Source organism: Malus domestica, chromosome 15 (genome assembly GCF_042453785.1).
Source record: "Malus domestica chromosome 15, GDT2T_hap1".
In the NCBI taxonomy this organism is placed as follows: Eukaryota; Viridiplantae; Streptophyta; class Magnoliopsida; order Rosales; family Rosaceae; genus Malus; species Malus domestica.
Window position 1 is genome coordinate 43,657,698 of NC_091675.1, and position 19,466 is coordinate 43,677,163.

A 19,466-nucleotide genomic window follows, 5' to 3' on the forward strand; every position below is an offset into this window, starting at 1 on the left:
GCAACTTGAATGGCTACAAAAGGATTGCTAATTGTTGATTTGATTTCAAATCAACCCAGAAGTTTCCTCTCTTTAATTAACTTGTTTTTTTTGACAAATAATTAACTTGTTAACTGAAAGAAACATATGGGAATTCCAGTCCATGGTCAAAAGCATTTTCTGAATGCATATGGGCAGATTCAATGATTTTGGAGATGCAGAAATATAGAAATAATTGAAACATTCCCATCCCCTTTCCCATGGCAAGTCCTCATCTTCGAAAGTTCATGTGATCTCATTTTTTTAATTCCATCGAAAATCTAATATATATGCGTGTGTGTGTATGTATTAAAAAAAATATAAACTATAATGGAGCAATTCGAATTTCAATGCAAAAAAGATATATACCACTTCATCTAACATTGTTACGCTCAAAATTTCTGACCTCCACTTTAAAAAGTTGCATCGTACAAAATTTTCATTTCAATGTCCCTCTAATTTTAACTATTTACCTTATGAGTTGAGAGAGGAGGGCTCTCCCTATTTTTTCCCTTGCTTGTTTTAAAATCAATGATAATTCTTTGCAAAGGTCTAAGAGAATATATATATATATATATATATTTGGAGTTTCATAGGCATTAAAAAGGTGGAGTGCTTGGGCAATGGCATCCACTTTGTTGTTTTCCTGGCTTTTTCCATTTTTTCCACTTTATATTATGTACTTTTTTCTTTCTCCGCATTGGAGATATTTAGCTCATGAATTTCAGGTGTTGGAATCAAATTCGTCCACCATCATGTAGAGAGGAGATGCACAAACTCAACTATCTGTAAAATAATATATGATCGTGAATAACTTTGGCACATGTAGGGTTCGGCCAAAGATGCTCTGACAGTCAAGTTAGTAAGCAATATATAAGACTCAAGCAGTGGGTGAGAGAATACAGTTTGTTATAATTGTGTTACCAAAGATGAACCTAGATGAGTGAATTTATATTAATTGGGACAGAGACCTTTCCGAAACATAGGGTGATGGTGGCATCGCTGGTCCGTTTGTGTAGCTCAAACCGATTAGAGTTGTTGAGCCCATGACCGAATTTCTAAAGTATATGTATTCCGATCAGTTTGACTCCGGCCTGAAAAATCATGGTCCCACGCCAGGGTTTCATTATTAGGTCCAAGTATAGAGTATGGAACCACCTTGTAGAATCAATATCAATGGTGGGCAATTTCTTGGGCCACAAGCCAGAAATGTATATAGCTTTCTTTCGATATAATTATTATGAAAATAACAATACTTGTTTATTGAAGCTCTCAAATTTATTTAGTAGGTTACGTGCTATATAATGATATAAGCTAAGCGACCAAGAGATTTTTTGTTTTTTTTTTTTTTGGATTAAAAAACAACTACATTAAAGAGAAAAGCCCCTAGGGCAACCAGTTTGGTAGCAATCAAAGAGGAAGGCTAGAGTTCTATCCCAAACATGAAAATCTGATACCGAATAACCCACACTAGTTATAGCATCTGCCAGAAAATTGGCTTCCCTAAAGACATGATTCTAGCAAATCTCCTTAAAAGAACATGCTAGCCACTAAATATCCTCCAAGATGTTCCTTAATCTCCAAGGGGGCTATAGCCACCTTTAATAGACTCAACCTTGAATCACCCTCCACCGCAATACGAGTCAAACCTTTGGCCTAGCCATCCACATGCCATCTCTCAGCACCAGGCATTCCACAACTGAAATTGTGTTTTGGCCAACAAATCTAGCTCCCGCATCCATAGGCTCTCCATTCTCGTTTCTCATCACAAACACAGCAGCCGCACCTTGATGCACAACTGAGCCATCGAAGTTAAGTTTCACAAAACCTGCCTTCGGATGGGACCACTGGATAGGAAAAGTTAGGGAGGGCTTGCTACCATTGCAAACCCCAGGTATTGCTCCATTGGCATCAATGAAATCCCTCCCAAAATTGAGGGTAGCCTTAACGAACCATGTAGGGTTTGGAATTTTATTTTGGAAAATCACCAAATTTCTCTCTTTCTAAATATGCCAACAGGTTAGTAAAACTTTACTGAGATCACACATACCTGCATCATTCTTGTCAGCTAATTCATTGAGCCAATCATGGAAAGGAAGAGACTGATTTAGTCTTATGTTATTAGATATAGTTTGACAATTCCAAACTAGCTGTTCGAAATTAAAATTGAAAAACAAGTGAGATATGTTCTTATCCTCTAAATTACACAAAAGGACAAGTGGACGGGATGTTATTAACGTATCTGGATAATCTATCTCTTGTATTTAGGCTTCCAATTATGAGAAGCCAACTAAAAATTTTGATCTTATGAGGAAGCTTAAGCTTCCACATTTTCTTAAGAAAGTCACTTGCAATAACATTATTACTATCACTATTTTGTATCCAAGTTGCCGACTTAACTAAAAACTTACCATTTGCATTAGATCCCCAGCAACAACTACCACATTGGGGGGTTAGGGGGAGGGGGATACTACAAATGCTATTCACAGTATCCTTATCAACTAGCAACCACAAGTGATCTCGATCCCAATGTCCTATTAATGAATTGACTCACCTTTAGGTTCAAATCAATATCTTTAGCCTGATTTGAAGGAACAAGGTTGGAAAGAGGGAAAGGAAAAATGTAATTATGGGTCCAGAAGAGGATGTTCTCCCCATTTTCCACAACCCACCTCATCCCCTTTTCAATAATATTTCTCGACTTAAGGATGCCTTTCCAGGCACAAGAGTGGTTTTGTCTAATTTTAGTATTAAGGAAATCCTCATTCTTCAAGTATTTATTCTTAACAATCTGAACCCACCAATTTTGGTTATCTGTTAGAACTCTCCAGCTAAACAAGCATTATTAAAAGTGATCATTTTTCCTAATACCCAGACCCCCATTTTCCTTCGAGCTGCAAACTCTATCCCAAGCCACAGGGACAAGTTTGCAGTCTTTACCCCAAAAAAGCTTCCTACTTTCTCTATCTATAGTTTTTGTGATTTTCTCAGGGCACTTAAAACAAGGCATGGTATGATTGGGAATACCTAAGAGGTTGGCCTTAATGAGAGTTAGTCTTCCCGCTTTAGAGAGAGTATTTGTCTTCCAACCAGCAAGTTTGTTCTTAATCTTGATAATTAGCTCCTTTGTATTAACTTGATCCTTCCAGAAAATAATATTGTGAATGCCTAAATATCTACCAATGGTGGTTTTATGCTGGATAGTAAGAATATTAACAATATCACTTCTAACATGGTTATGGGTGTTATTTGAAAAATAAAAAGCCGACTTATGATAGTTGATCTTTTGACCAGAAGCTTGAGCAAAGTTATCTAGAACCTTAGCAATATTCCTGGCTGTAGTTCCAGAAGCCTTAGCAAAAATCAGACAATCATCCACAAACATCAAATTAGTAATTCTAAAGCCCCTAGGTGCAGTTAACAGACCAACATTGCCTTTGGAAGATTCTCCCAACTTATTCAAGTGTCTAATTATGGGTTCCTTACATAAAATAAAAATAGGGATAACTTAATATAGATCCAATTTTGTGAGCTATTAGTAGAATTAGTCCACTTCATTGAAATAGGTCCAATAATTGAGATTTCACGTATGCTTATTTGTGGTTTGTACCATATTTGCCCCTTAGGCTTATGAATTGTAGTAAATACACAAAATTTCTTAATTATGGGATTATTTGTGGTTTAACTAATCCCTTAATTGTAGGATTAGTTATAGCCATATAATCACCTCAACCCCCAATCCGTTTCATCCCTCCTTTTTTTCCTTCTTCCAAACAATTCCCTCTATCAATACTCCTCTTTTTTTTTTGGTCTCTTCTTTTCATGGGTGATATTTTTGTGTTCTTCCCTCCAAATTGGTTCCTTTAATGGAGGTATATTATATCATATTTATATTTCTATGTTCCGCCATGTAGGTTCCCAACATTTTTCTTCCAATACAATAGGTAGTTTATTTTTGTTTTGCAGGTAGATTATATCTGCTTTGTAGGTATAAAGCATTTTTTCTCCTTATACAATAGGTAGGTAGTTACTAGATTATATTGGTTTTGTTTTCTTCATAAATAGTAGGTAGTTACTAGATAATATTTTAGTTTGAGTATTTAAATATTCAAAATTTAAAAATTGAATAAATGATTAAAAAAATTAAAGAATTTAAATAATTTTATTTGAAGGGGCAAAATTGATATCAAAATATGTAATTGGATAATTGGACTTAGTCCCAAAAACTACCTATGTTTTTGGACCTAGATCCAAAAGCCCCATAAAAATATAAGGTGATAGAGGGTCTCCTTGCCTAATACCTGTAGAAAGATAGAAATAACCACGAGCTTTACCATTAATAAGGATAGAAAAAGAAGTCGAAGTAATGCACTCCATGATAAGCTTAATCCAGTGATTATTAATGCCAAATTTAGCAATCACACCTTTAATATAATCCCAATTGAGGAAATCATAAGCTTTTTCAAGGTCAAGCTTAATGACCATAGCACCCTTTCAACCTTTTTTACTCTTAAAAGAGGCAAAAAGTTCATGTGCAATGAGGATGTTATCTTGAATGGATCTACCAGGGGCAAAAGCTCCCTGGTTCTTGGATATGCAATTATTCAACAAAGGCTTAATTCTACTCACCAGAATTTTAGTAATGATCTTATAAGTACAAAGGTTAATCGGTCTAAAGTTAGATACTAACTCAGGATTTTCCACCTTTGGAATGAGAGCAATATTAGTGTGGTTTATCAATCTGAGGCTCGAGCCACTATTGAAAAAATCTTTAACTAAATTAACCACTGAGGGACCAACAATCTCCCAACATTTTTGATACAAGGAAGCATGAATACCATCTGGTTCCGGTGCTTTTAAAGCACCAATGCTTTTAACAACCTCATACACCTCACTATCAAGAATAGGCCTATTTAAGTTACCATTCGGCTCATCACTTATACAAGGATCAAAATGAAATAGTCCAGAGCTCCTTGAGCAGGTATGAAAGGAGCAGATAACCTAGCTTTAAAATCCTTAACAAAAACCCTCTCCAAACCTTCGCCTTTCCACCACCAATTACCTTGGTTATCTTTTATTTTATTAATTTGATTTCTCCTCCTTCTTATGTTGGCCACTGTTTGGAAATATCTAGTGTTCTTATCTCCAAGTTACAACCAAATAGTTCTAGCCTTCTGGGCCCAGAACAATTCCTCATTCTTTAACACATCACTCAGCTGATTTTTAATTTCAATCTCTCTATCAAGGAGGTTACTAGGATCAGAAACAATCATAATCTCTTGTTGAATTTTGTCCAGGTCCCAAAGAAGCCTTTTTTTTCTTTTCTTTTTTTTTCAAATAAATTCCCAAAAACTTCTTTTTTTTCCAATTTCCAACCAGAAACATAAAAGTCCCTAGGTATCCCTAACCTTTTCACAAGCACTACTAGAAATATTATGCTCCCAAGTTTTTCCAACAACACTTTTAAATCCCGGGTGGGAAAGCCACATAGCTTCAAATTTAAAAGAGCTCCCACGCAGATTATTCTCACTTCTATAGCTACTAGTCTCAAGCAAAATGGGGCTATGATCAGACCCAAATATAGGGTAGTTATGAAGAGTAGCACTAGGAAAAGAGTTAAGCCAGTTCATGTTAGCAATGACCCTATCTAGTCTTTTGAAAATAATGGTATTATCCTTATGTCCATTACACCAGGTGAACGGTACACCAGTGGTAGAAATAGAAATTAAATTTCCTTCATTAAGGAAGTTATTAAAGTTGATCATGTGAATATTAACATTTTGTCGCCTCCAACTTTTTCTTCCATATTAACAATTTTGTTAAAATCACGTAGAAGCATCCAAGATTGGTTGAAATTATTACTTGGAACCAGAGAAAGAATTTCATTCCACAACTGGGGTTGGAGACTCTTTTGGGGGTAAGCATACACACAGGTAAGAAGACATTGCCTATCCGAACACTTTTCAGTAACTTCACAATGAATAAATCTGGAATTATGAGCAAGCACAACTAGATTAATATTTAAATCATTCCAACACAAACAAAGGCCTCCAGCCCTGCCAACCCCTTTAGCAAAAAACATTTTAGTGAACCGCTTAGACAACACAGAACAAAGACCACTATCAAGGTCAGACCTCGGTTCAACAACAACAACAACAAAGCCTTTTCCCACTAAGTGGGGTCGGCTATATGAATCCTAGAACGCCATTGCGCTCGGTTTTGTGTCATGTCCTCCGTTAGATCCAAGTACTCTAAGTCTTTTCTTAGAGTCTCTTCCAAAGTTTTCCTAGGTCTTCCTCTACCCCTTCGGCCCTGAACCTCTGTCCCGTAGTCACATCTTCGAACCGGAGCGTCAGTCGGCCTTCTTTGCCCATGTCCAAATCACCGAAACCGATTTTCTCTCATCTTTCCTTCAATTTCGGCTACTCCTACTTTACCTCGGATATCCTCATGCCCAATCTTATCCTTTCTCGTGTGCCCACACATCCCACGAAGCATCCTCATCTCCGCTACACCCATTTTGTGTACGTGTTGATGCTTCACCGTCCAACATTCTGTGCCATACAACATCATTGGCCTTATTGTCGTCCTATGAAATTTTCCCTTGAGCTTCAGTGGCCTACGACGGTCACATAACACGCCGGATGCACTCTTACACTTCATCCATCCAGCTCGTATTCTATGGTTGAGATCTCCATCTAATTCTCCGTTCTCTTGCAAGATAGATCCTAGGCAGCAAAAACGGTCGCTTTTTGTGATCTTCGCTAGATTGCTCCGGTCATTAGTGTGGATAAGTATATAAATGAATAGAGATAGGAAAGCAAACACAAGATGTACGTGGTTCACCCAGATTGGCTACGTCCACGGAATAGAAGAGTTCTCATTAATTGTGAAGAGTTTACACAAGTACATAGGTTCAAGCTCTCCTTTAGTGAGTACAAGTGAATGATTTAGTACAAATGACATTAGGAAATATTGTGAGAGAATGATCTCGTAATCACGAAACTTCTAAGTATCGGAGTGTGGTATCGTCTTGACTTGCCTTATCTGTCTCGTAGGTAGATGTGGCATCTTCTCTGGAAGTACTCTTCCTCCATCCAGGGGTGGTATCTTTAACTGGTGGAGATGCACAAGGTAATGTATCAATTTCACTTGAAGCTTACTTGTAGTTTCAGGCTTGGTCAAGCGCGATACAAACCATGTAGTAGGAGTCCCCCAAGTCGCCGAGCTAGGGGATCTGCTGAAAGAGGTGACAGACAAGGTAAGCAATCAGAGCTCCGGCTGATTGTTCACCTTCTCCCCATCTTGCAGCAGCATGAAGGATAAAGAGAAGAAAAATGAGAAGAGATGATATGGGATACTTTTGCTTTTGAAGAAGTAACTTTCCACAGGCTTATTCTTGAACTGAGCTGGAGGGTTTTCTGGTTTCCTCCAGAGCCGACTGAAGAATTTGAGGGTCAAAACAAGTCCATCAAATCTAGAGTACGTTCGACCCTGCTGATATGGGATACTTTTGCTTTTGACAGAGTAATGGATGTATCGGCACGTGTGCTGTTACGCTTGTCTCCACATGCTTCCTTGTATCCTTCGCACTTGCCCTATCTGTTCCTCAAGCAGATGCGGTATCTTCCCTGGAAACATAAGATGTTGAAGATGAGTACTCGAGAGCAATGCCAGGTAAGTAATCAGGTAAGGGGTTCCAGGCAGTCAGTTCCTGGCTGGAAGCTTGATGCCAAGTGCTGACTAATTGCTCTCTTTCTCCTTGTCTTGCAGGTAAAAACAAGGCCAAAGGAAAAGACAGGGAAAAAGCATGATATGGGATACTCTTGCTTTTAACCCTGATGATATGAGATATTCTTGCTCTAGTATAGCTTGTTTGCAGAGGTATTATCGGGGGGAAAGAAAGCTGAATATTTCGAAAGGCTTCGTGGGGAGTGCCCTCTCAGATATGAGGAAGGGTTGAGCATTTTTGCAGGTCTGCCTGTCCGTTGGGGATGAAGGTCGACATATATAGGAGTTTCCCTAACAAGTAGTAATGCTATTCCTTTACCCTGCTTGGTCATAGCACAGTAGTGGGAGCTGCCAGCTTCACATGTTTTAACTCTGTCATAGCACTTTGAAAAAGTGGTCTGTGGTATCTGGCTCTCGAGAAGTCTTCGACAGAATGCCCATAATTTCCGCAAAGCTGAGTGTGCGTGTGACAAGTGCTGACAAGGCTAGAAAAGTAGGTGCCTCTTCGATTTCTGAGATCGGCCCTCGTGGTCTCTAAACAGCCCAGCTTTTGGGAAAGCGAGCGTCTCTTCGATTGATTCGGAGAACGATGCATCTTCGATTTTTAAGAAAGCAATCATGCTGGAGGTCTGGCTCTCGAGATTCGGGGAGCAGTGTCACTTCGATTTTTGAGAAAGTAATCATGTTGGGAGTCTGGCTCTCGAGATTCGGAGGGCGGTGCCTCTTCGATTTTGGAGCAAGCAATCTTGTTGGGAGTGTTTTCTCGAATGTGAGTAAAGGTTGGGCATGTTTGCTAGTCTACCTTGCCACGAAGCATAGAGGTTGACACACAGAGATTTTCCAATTATCCAGCAATGGTACTGTTCCTTTACCCTCTCTTCGATTTTTGAGAAAGTAGTCATGTTGGGAGTCTAGCTCTCGAGATTCGGAGGACGGTGCCTCTTCAATTTTGGAGCAAGCAATCTTATTGGTAGTGTTTTCTCGAGTGTGAGTAAAGGTTGGGCATGTTTGCTAGTCTACCTTGCCACGAAGCACAGAGGTTGACACACAGGGACTTTCCAATTATCCAGCAGTGGTACTGTTCCTTTACCCTTGTGGGTAATAATATGGTAGCTAGACCTTCAAAATTTATGGGTCTAAACTTTGTTAGTGCTGTTTCTTTGCTATTCTTTTACCTTTCTTGGTCAGAGTGATGTAGTGGGAGCTGCAAGCTTTACGTGCTCAATTTTGGCAGAGAACTTTGGCAAAGTTATCTGTGATACCCATGAGCTATTGTTGCGTGTGGGAAGTGGGTGATTGAACAGTAAGATTCATGTGTTTTCTACTTCCTCAGAAGTCTTCGACAGAATGCCCATAATTTCCGCAAAGCTGAGTGTGCGTGTGACAGGTGCTGACAAGGCTGGAAAAGTAGGTGCCTCTTCGATTTCTGAGATCGGCCCTCGTGGTCTCTGAGGAGCCCAGCTTTTGAGAAAGTGAGCGCTTCTTCGATTTCTGAGATTGGCCTTCGTGGTCTTTGAGCAACCTAACTTTTGAGAAAGCAAACGCCTCTTCGATTTCTGAGATCAACCTTCGTGGTCTCTAAGCAGCCCAGCTTTTGAGAAAGCAAACGCCTCTTCGATTTCTGAGCAGGTGCCTCTTCGATTTCTGAAGCTCCGTCGAGTGCAGATTTTTATAGGGGCTGGCATTAAGTTCCGAAGCACACTTGAATCTCCACCAGTAGAAGCTCCATTCTTGCCCTTCTAAGATCTTGATTTGTCCAACCTTTTCTCTCTTCAACACCTTTGAAAATGTCTGGCCCCTCCGACCGTCGTTTTGACTTGAACCTTGTTGAAGAGGCAGCCCCGCCTTCTCCAGACAACATATGGCGCCCATCCTTCGTCTCCTCTACTGGTCCTCTTACCGTTGGGGATTCCGTGATGAAGAATGATATGACTGCTGCGGTGGTGGCCAGGAACCTTCTCACGCCCAAAGATAACAGACTACTTTCCAAACGGTCTGATGAGTTAGCTATTAAGGATTCGCTGGCTCTCAGTGTTCAGTGTGCAGGTTCTGTGTCTAATATGGCCCAACGCCTATTTGCTCGAACCCGCCAAGTTGAATCATTGGCGGCTGAGGTGATGAGTCTCAAACAGGAGATTAGAGGGCTCAAGCATGAGAATAAACAGTTGCACCGGCTCGCACATGACTATGCTACAAACATGAAGAGGAAGCTTGACCAAATGAAGGAAACTGATGGTCAGGTTTTACTTGATCATCAGAGATTTGTGGGTTTGTTCCAAAGGCATTTATTGCCTTCGTCTTCTGGGGCTGTACCGCGTAATGAAGCTCCAAATGATCAACCTCTGATGCCTCCTCCTTCTAAGGTTCTGTCCAGTACTGAGGCTCCGAAAGATCCCCCTCCGGTGCCTTTTCTTTCTGGGGCTCTACCGACTGCTGAGACTTCTCCTAAGCAACCCTTGTAAAGGCTCCCTCTTGTTTGTTTATTACTCATGTATATGTACATATTTGTAGTTTATCGGGGATATCAATAAATAAGTTTTCCTTCATTTCAATGTATTGTGTTAAATTACACCAAAACCTTCTTCGCTAAGTTCTTTGAATTTTCTTTTGTTGAAGCTTGTATGTTGAAGCTTTCTGAGTGGAGCATGTAGGTTGGGGTAGTGTTCCCTTAATTTCCCGAGTGAGGAAAACTTCTCGGTTGGAGACTTGGAAAATCCAAGTCACTGAGTGGGATCGGCTATATGAATCTTAGAACGCCATTGTGCTCGGTCCTGTGTCATGTCCTTCGTTAGATCCAAGTACTCTAAGTCTTTTCTTAGAGTCTCTTCCAAAGTTTTCCTAGGTCTTCCTCTACCCCTTCGGCCCTGAACCTCAGTTCAACAATACAAAAATCATCTAAAGCATTTAAACAACAAAGGAAATTAAATTGATTGGCAAAATCAAGTCTGCCCCAGCCCCTACAGTTCCAAAGCAGCAACTTCATTAGTCAACATCTTCCAAATTGTAGCTTGGTCCCGCTCCTCCTTTAGCCTCACTTCTTATCCTCTTCCTATTACCCCCAACCTGCACTTGTTCAAACTCTCTATCCTCGGTTTCCATAAACACTTCATCTCCGGCTTCAAGGTCCGTAATCTTCTTCACACTCTTCCCTTTATTACCACTATCATTCGCAAGCTCCACTGCACCGCTCTTCCCACCACTAGCCCCAGAATCAGAGTCCCCATCAGCCATAGGGCACCACTTAAAAACCAAATCCTCCTTCGAAACCCAAGTTCTATTACCTTTAACTACATTATCATAACTTATACCATCTCTACGAGCAGAACCTCTCCCCCTACTATTATTCTTAGTCCACTTCACAAGCACTTGAGTCCACCCATCATCCTCTATATACTGCTCTTGAAAGTTGTCACCACGAACTTGAACATCCCTATCCGCAGAGCTGAATTCATCAACCAGAGTGGGTTGAAGGAACAAAAGCATAACCCCATCCTGTAACTCATTTTTTGTCTCCTCACTAACTGGGAAATCAGCTGGGCAAATCACAGGTTCATCCTTAAATATCCTATCCACTAGCAGACAACCATCATTATTGTAATCCGCAGGACAAAAGTGTCTCTCCGAGCGTTTCCTTCCACAGTCGAAACACATTTCGAACAGCATTTCGTAGCTCAGCAGCAAAGGGCACTCCTCATCATCATCTTAAGTGGTAGCCTAAGGTATACTTCCAGCAAGACTTTCATGAAAAGGCCATTTAGACCAGACAGGGTGGTCTCATCCGCTCGAATAAAATTTCCTATAGGCTGAGTAATTACTTCTAGAATCTCAGCATCCCTATATTGTACTGGTACCCTTGGAATCCTTAACCAAACTCTCAGGTTGGAAATAAAGTCCCTGTCCTGAAAATGCACATGCCATCTTTCCATATGAAAAATTTTCCCTCTGACATACCAGGGCCTATTATTCAAAGCAAACTCCAACTCATCCTCATCAGTAAACTCAATGGCATACCACCTATGACCAAAGTGATCAAGATAAAATGGATTCTTGACTTTATCCCCCCAGGTTAGACCAAGCTTCCATTTAATGGTCCTCGCATCAAGTTGTTTTCCCACAAGCTTGCCCATACTATCCATGTACTTGACATTAAGGTTGGAATAAAGATTGGTAAAGACTTTGGTAACACCACTTTCTAGTGTAAAGGTACCACGAGCACCTTCCACCACCACCGGGGGTTGTCCAAGCAAAGAGTTAGCAAACTTATTAGCCCAAGAAGGAATTATGGGGTTAGTGGGAATACAAGCTTGCCTAGAGGAGGAGACTTCGAGTTGGGAAATGACCGTCATGGTTGAAAGAAGAAGGTACAGGCAAAGAGTGATAAGAGTTAGGATGGAAGTAACACCCAACTCCAAACCCCTATAAATACTAGCGGAAAAGAAACACCTAACACGTAACGGTTGAAGATCAACAATCATACACAAGTAAAATCTAATAATGAGCTGAATACTGAAACAGCCAATCCAAGCAACAAAGCAAGCGTGCTTAACCTCGAGACTCATAAAAGCAAACCAATCAAACATGTAAAACCTAATAACTAACTACTCGAAAACATAATTTGATCTAGAAATCGAAAAACCAGACAAACAATAGCAACTTTTTAGCTTCCTTCTAGCACTATAATTAACAATGCAGTAATAAGCCCAATAAGAAATGAAACTTACCTTGCATGCCCATCCTGGGAAAACACTCACCTTGCAGCAGCCATTAAGCATTGACATCATCGACCAAGAATGTTTTCTTGGGAGAGTCCTCAGCTTCTGCATATCGCCAACTTCCTTGCACGCTCCGAATAGCAGAACATCCAGTATATGGTAGTAAACAACAGCTTGCGTCACCCCCAAATCACCGACCTTAGGTAAATCCCCCGTCTCTTGATCTTCTCATTATGGATTTGCTCTTCACACTCACCTCTTCTAACATAATGATTATAAAAAACCTCCCGAGACACTGCCTCGTTAAGACAAATGCGCCTTATCGGAAAGAAAAAAACCCCAGTTGAAATTTCCCTCCCCTCCATTATCCAACTATTTAGCCAATTAACTACAACCCAGCTGAAATTTGCAAAAAAAAATCTAATTATCCAAGTGGATTAATTATACCAGAGTGAACCCTAACCCTAGAAATTTCCCCTTTTTTCCCCTCTCGACTCTCATCCCCTCTCCCACTAGGTTTTTTCAAAAGATTTTTTGTTACGTCACAGTCCACCTCATGTTTTACCCTAAAATATTATAAATCAGATTAATCAATTAAAGTGTTGTGATTTTAATTTAAACATCATATAACAGTATTACAATTACATATAAAACTTCTCGACTAGGCTATGGATAGATTGTTTGTAATATGTACTCAAATGGGTCTATAGGGCCTACAAAATTTTCTTGAATTGGTTGGTCGAGACTCAAAAAACCAACTTGACCAATGTGTTTTGATGGGCTAATTAGATTCTTTTTTACTCTCGATATGAACATGTCATTTGGGCCTGATCCGACAAACTATTTTTTCTCCTCCTCTCTCTTTCACATGTGTTATGCCAATAATTTAAGTTCAATTGGTCTAGTTCTGCCAAGGACTAGGTGATTGAAGTTCTCAAACTTATTTTGCTTGTCGTTTAAGGCGTGTACAAATGCAGATTTGGCGGTAAGGAACTTAAATATAGAACACATCAAATCAAGAGTTGTGGTACTTGCATATGAGCATCTATTAATCATCGACGAGCTGTGAGACTTACTTTTATTAACATGGCTGATATTCATATGCACATGTAAAAGAATTTTCAATAGTATTTTTCTTTAATTATAATTGACACGAAAAAATACCATAAACTTATAACTTTTGCAGCAGCATGCTACTGTTTCTCACGCAATGCAAAGTCCAAGGAGGATTCTCGCTAGATTCTCTTTGTGAGGATCCTAAGAACCCTCTAATCACATTCGTTCATCGTATATTGTGCTGACAAAAATCATTGTAAAATTTTTTATTTAAAATTAAATATAATCAGTACCTGATAAAAACTGACCGTATACGATAAATGTGATTAGAGGATCCGGCTCTCATGCAAAGTCCAAGAGTTGTACCTTTTTGCTGACACATGGGGCCTTCTAAGCATCCAATTAACACACAGCTAGCTATCTCGCCTATTGAGGTTGATGTGGCCGGCTTGCATGCCAAAAATCCAAGTCTTATTAACTATATATATATATGTTCTTCAAGGGTTGAAAGTTGCGGATGTGGTGCTACATAGTTGAAGGCAAAGCGTATACTTCGTCTGAACTTGCAGCAAGATATTCAAGTTATGACGACGTAATATGTGATTTATGACTTAATAACAAATCCGACTACAATGTTCATTCTCATAAACAAAATCTAATCGTTTATTTTTTAAATCACTCAATGCTACGTACTGCAAGAGAAAATTGACTTCATAAAGTTTTGTTAAAAATGATATGCAATAATAATATTTGGTGGAAGAATGATTACTTCAACTATCGGCAAAAAGCAAAGTATTACAATCATTCCTAGAGATTTTGCAACTTTATTAAGTAGATATAGAGATATGTCAATGGGATTATAGAACCATAATTGATAAATTAGGTCCCGGCCACAAGAGAAAAACCAGGGGGTTTTGCATTTGTTAATTAAAAGAAGATTAATTAATCAACACATAAGGGTACAACTGTAGGGTCTGTATACGGGTGGCCATGATAATTGCCATCACACCTTTTCTGAAAAAGCCATCAACAATAGGTCTTACAAAATAGCTAAAATATATAAAAATAATAATAATACAAATCAAGTAAGGAAAAAAGAAAAGAAAAGAAAGGGTTGCAAATGCCAATCTCTTTACACACACTTACATATGTATCTTAAGATTGTTAAAAAACTTTTGGAAAAAGTAGGGGAATCTACTACTCAAGCTTTGTGAGGGGGGCATTGGTAGCACTTTGTGAATAGACCAAATGTGTTAACTTGGTTTATGAAGTTGAGCATGCTTGCCCATCCTCCAAACCCAAATCCCACTATCAAAACCCATACCACCACAAAGATGTTCATGGTGTATGATCCTGCCCAGCCTCCTAAGAATGATGGTGGTTTCTCCACAGCATTCTGCATGTGTGCCATAAAAAACAACTAGTCAATACCTGCACTCAAATGTCCGTTCATATCTTCTTAACACGATTTGATATGTTATGTTTTCAGATTGTCAGTTCAAACCACGAATTGTATAGATTTTGGTTTGAGTTAATGTATTTGGCACGAGGTGGTTACCGTCTTTTGCAATTATTATGTCCCATGCCAATTAATATTTTCATTTAACGAAATGAAAAACAACAATGAATATATCAAATTATCAAACAAAAGTAATTACTAATTTGATTATTCTTTTTTTGTTTTTTTGATGCAAATGTACGATATTCATTAAACAAATTAGAATACGTACAAACTTATATTCTTTGAATGGTCTAAATTTACAATCACATGTCTGATACATGGTATGAGAACGTTACTCTCCTTAGCAATTATTCAAGCTTATATTTCTATATATAGCAACAGAAAGCATTAGTATGTCATGTCACTCAATTATCAATCTAAATTATGAATTAAGTATGTTCTTATATGAATATATAGTAAAAAATGATAGTTTGATAACATGTAGGATATATTTCAGATATATTTGAGCATTATCGTTAGCAATGATTATCTAATATATATTTAAGATATATTCGACCATTATCCTTAGCAATGATTCGACCCCATGCAAAGATTAAAGGAAGACTAACCTCTCTAGCAGATGCAGAAGCAAAGGTGACCATGTGAGCTAAAGCAGGAATTATGTAGACAGTAAAGCTGACAAGAAGAGATCCAACAGTTGAGTTGATGGGCCCAAAGAATGGGAAAATGATGGCAAGGAACCATATCGGGATCACCACTGGGAGCCTCGCCAGTGCCCTCTTCACCATGCTTTTGGTCTCATGCATTTGAATTAATTTCTCCCACACAAAGTACAAAGGAGTGCAAGCAAATCCAAATGTGATAAACTGCATGCACAAATTAATCCAATTATATATGTAATTCAACAATTAATATTTAGAAATAATTAGATGTGATTAAGAAACCGTGTTAATTAATTACCTGATGAATGAGCATTAGGACTACTGCAGTGTCTCTAAACCTAGTCTTTGGAAGCATGGCTAGGGCATTGGAATGAGTCAAGAGATTGTCCCCGAAAGCCCAGTACACAGCAGACGCAGATGGTAGGGTTAAGGTCAGCACATACAGTGTTGCCATCAAGTATATTAACTTGAACTTTTGTGGCTTCCACATTGCATGCATAATTTCCCTATATATATACCACACAACATTAATTAATCCTTGTTAATCAAATTAATTAATTAAAACCCAAGTTATTATCATTACTGCTTATTTATTCATTATAATTATTTACAAATGCTCACACTGTAACAGCATGTCCACCAAATGTGTAGAGAATGTTGGTAGCCCCAGTAAAGTAGAGAACCATTGTGCTTGGACCAGAGTGCTTCACTCCCTCAACCTTTGTGGACACATAGAAATTAATTATAATTAGGGTTGACTGCAAAAAGAACTTCCAAGATTTTTGCTGATTTAAATTAATTATATAATGAATTCATACTGTGTATATTTATATAATTAAAATACCTGCCCATGGATAAGGGAAGCAATGGTGAGATACCAAGCAGTGTAAGTAGTCATAATAAGGCCCAAAAATGACCAAATTCTGTAATTATGGAATGAGGGGATGAAGACAGTTGTAGCACAGCAAGCTCCAAAGATGTAAGTCCAAGTTCTCTTGTCGAGATTGTCGTTTATGTAGTAGATGTTACTGGGATTAAAACAAAGGCATCAGACAAACCAATACCAACTTTTATGTAATTCATAACATCTATATAGTTATGATTACGTACCTTGCACAGGCAATTAACTGAATTACAGATCCAAAGAGAAGAAAAGTGCAGTTGAAAAAAAGGCCTACATTCCTCCAATGTTTTCCCAAAAGCCCATCAAGAACTTCAAACCACTGCAAATTAATTACCAATCAGTATTGACGTTTTGCGTTTGAAGTATTTTTCTTTGAAATCTGAAGTGGAATGTTATCAAGGGCTTACACGTGAATCCCGAATTGAAATTATGTGACATAAAAGAAAATGGATTATGAACATTAACTGTACAACAAAACCCTCAACATTTCATGGCAGCAAGATTGATAGGATAGAGATTAAAAAAATTATAGATTATACATACCTGAATTACATGGTTCCTAAAATCCACCTTTTCTCTCTCCTTTCTAGTTCTGTACTCGACATATAGTAAACTGATGAGGTAAGCAGTCCAGCTTCCCATCAATCCATAAAAAAGCTGAAATAGTATTCCAGATAACAAACCCAGTTGGGAAAATGAGTATGGCAGTGTGAGAAGCACTTGAGCAACCTGCAATATATATTAAATATTAATTCCATTAAAACCAAATGAAGATAATTGAAGATAATTAGCTACATACATCAAATTACATAGTAACATTAATACAATGATATATATATATAAGTAATTTTGTAATTAAGATTAGATTTGTGCGTGCCTGGTTAGAAGCGCAGCTAAACCATGCATCATATGCTGAGCCACCATGCCAAAGAAATGTTGATAGCTTGCTCTTAGCACTTGTCTGGGCATCACTCTGTTCCCTTTCCATTTCGACGTAGTTTCCGGCTATAACAGTCTCAACCTTCTCGGAAGCCATTGTTATAGTTTTGGTGGTGTTGGTGTGGGAGGAAGAAGCAATGGATGAGTGGATGAGTAGTCTATAAATAAATAGAGGGAGTGCTTCTTTTCACTCTTTCCACTCTCCTTAAGCTTTAGCTTATAACAAACACCCTTTGCTTTTTGTAGATGTAAATTTGTGTTCAATAATTGAGTCACCCAAGTGGAGAAAACTAGATCATCACCTTAGCCCTAGAGGACTGTGATTGCATATATGTATATACATGTTAGTACATAAAAAATAGTTGTTAAAGCTCTTTAACTATTGCAGTTTAATCAGCGTTATTAATACTCTCAATTTGTTACTTGAACACTTTCAATAAAATATGTTCTAAGTTTTTATATACGTAACGTAAAAATGTTCACCCAATAATCAAGTATCACAAATTACTATGATACTTTTAAATCTTCATATGTAGAACCTGGTAATATTTACTTATAAATGTGACACTTTGGATGCGGTCCCTAGCTATCAATATTCTTTGATTAAAACCTTGTTAGTTTTTAGTTTTTTATTGAGGGCCCTGACATTAATGTAATAATGTAAGTTACTATATTTTTTAATTAAAAATTAAAAATTGAAATTTGTTATTGTTTATATTAATGAGATTTTAAATAAAACTCATAATTTATGGGATTAAAAATAATAAAATATAAATTATACTCTCTATTATATTGTGTGTGTGTGTGTGTGTGTGTGTGTGTGTGTGTGTGTGTGTATACATATATGTATGGGTACATTAACCAAAATTAACAAAAAAAGTTATTGTACTAAAACATGGATACATTCTCAAATCAACGAAAAAAAATGTACCCATATAAGTTTAAACATGGATAAAAAATTTTGAATGGATTTTATATTAAAAAAAGGGTACATTTTACATATAACAAATTGATATATTTGAGAATGGGTACATTTAAGATTAAAAAAATTGAAGAATTATATGAATGGGTACATTTAAGATTAAAAAATTGAGAATCTTTTTATATATAAAAAAAAAACTAATAGGTACAAACTTAATTTAATTTAATTTTTTATTATTTTGGAAATGTTTGAATTGAAAATTAATTAGAAGTTTAATAGAGGTGTGAGTATTAAACCCTAAATTAATTACTAATTTTTATATTAAAATATTATATAATAAACATGTAAATTCATTATCACATTAATGCTAGGGACGGGAATCAAAATTTGAGAACTAATAAAGTCTTAGTCAATGAACAGTAAAAACTAGGGACCGGATACTAATTTTTCCCTTATAAATTGCTATTAACGGGTAAGTTTCTAAGTGGACAATGCTATTCACACACCTATTTTTACCTCTCACATATCCTTGTTAATTTTGGCTATTGATCTTATTTAATTCATTGGATCTGACAGTTAGAAATTGAGAAGTTGTGGGTGAAGTAAAAATAGGTGTGTTGATAGCACACCATTTCTAAGCACAACAAAACATTCTACCTCAAGTAACTAATAAGTAGACCTGGCATTCGTGTGTGTTTCTCGTGTTCGTGTCATTTTCGTGACATACTTGATATCTTAATAGGCCGTGTAGTGTAACACTCATTAAAATGAATGGATAATATGATCCGACCCGTTAGCCGTTAAGAAAAATTATTTTAAATTAATCAATAATCAAATGAAAAATGTAATACTAAAAACGTAAGTGAGATCAAAGAATCCAATGGTAGGTGATTAAATCCTATGACTATTATTGTAGCAAGGTTTTTTAATTGTTTTTAATTAATGTAGAAGTGTAAAAGATATTAAAAAAAGAAAAATATACAAATGCTCATAATGACAAGCTCTACAACTATTGTAAAGAGATCGACTCTGAAATCAAGGGTTTATGTATTATGGATTG

General features: G+C 37.5%; 1 protein-coding gene across 1 annotated transcript; it reads right to left on the reverse strand.

The window, feature by feature from the left end:
* Positions 1-14,429: 14,429 nt before the first annotated feature.
* Positions 14,430-17,717, reverse strand: LOC103401852 (auxin transporter-like protein 3). The gene is made up of 8 exons (XM_008340563.4): positions 17,423-17,717; positions 17,089-17,274; positions 16,752-16,864; positions 16,486-16,669; positions 16,263-16,360; positions 15,940-16,147; positions 15,588-15,845; positions 14,430-14,913 (listed from the first exon to the last, which is right to left on the reverse strand). Exons 1-8 carry the CDS (start codon positions 17,579-17,581, stop codon positions 14,719-14,721), a joined length of 1,401 nt encoding a protein of 466 aa, XP_008338785.3. The 5' UTR covers positions 17,582-17,717; the 3' UTR covers positions 14,430-14,718.
* Positions 17,718-19,466: the final 1,749 nt, after the last annotated feature.

Excerpts from the sequence above, each read along its gene's own strand:
- LOC103401852 (XM_008340563.4), bottom strand. The coding sequence starts at position 17,581 with ATGGCTTCCGAGAAGGTTGAGACTGTTATAGCCGGAAACTACGTCGAA. Across the intron at positions 16,361-16,485 it reads CTTCCCTTATCCATGGGCAG|GTTGAGGGAGTGAAGCACTC; the intron begins GTATTTTAATTA and ends GTGTCCACAAAG. Across the intron at positions 15,846-15,939 it reads TCCTAATGCTCATTCATCAG|TTTATCACATTTGGATTTGC; the intron begins GTAATTAATTAA and ends TTGTGCATGCAG.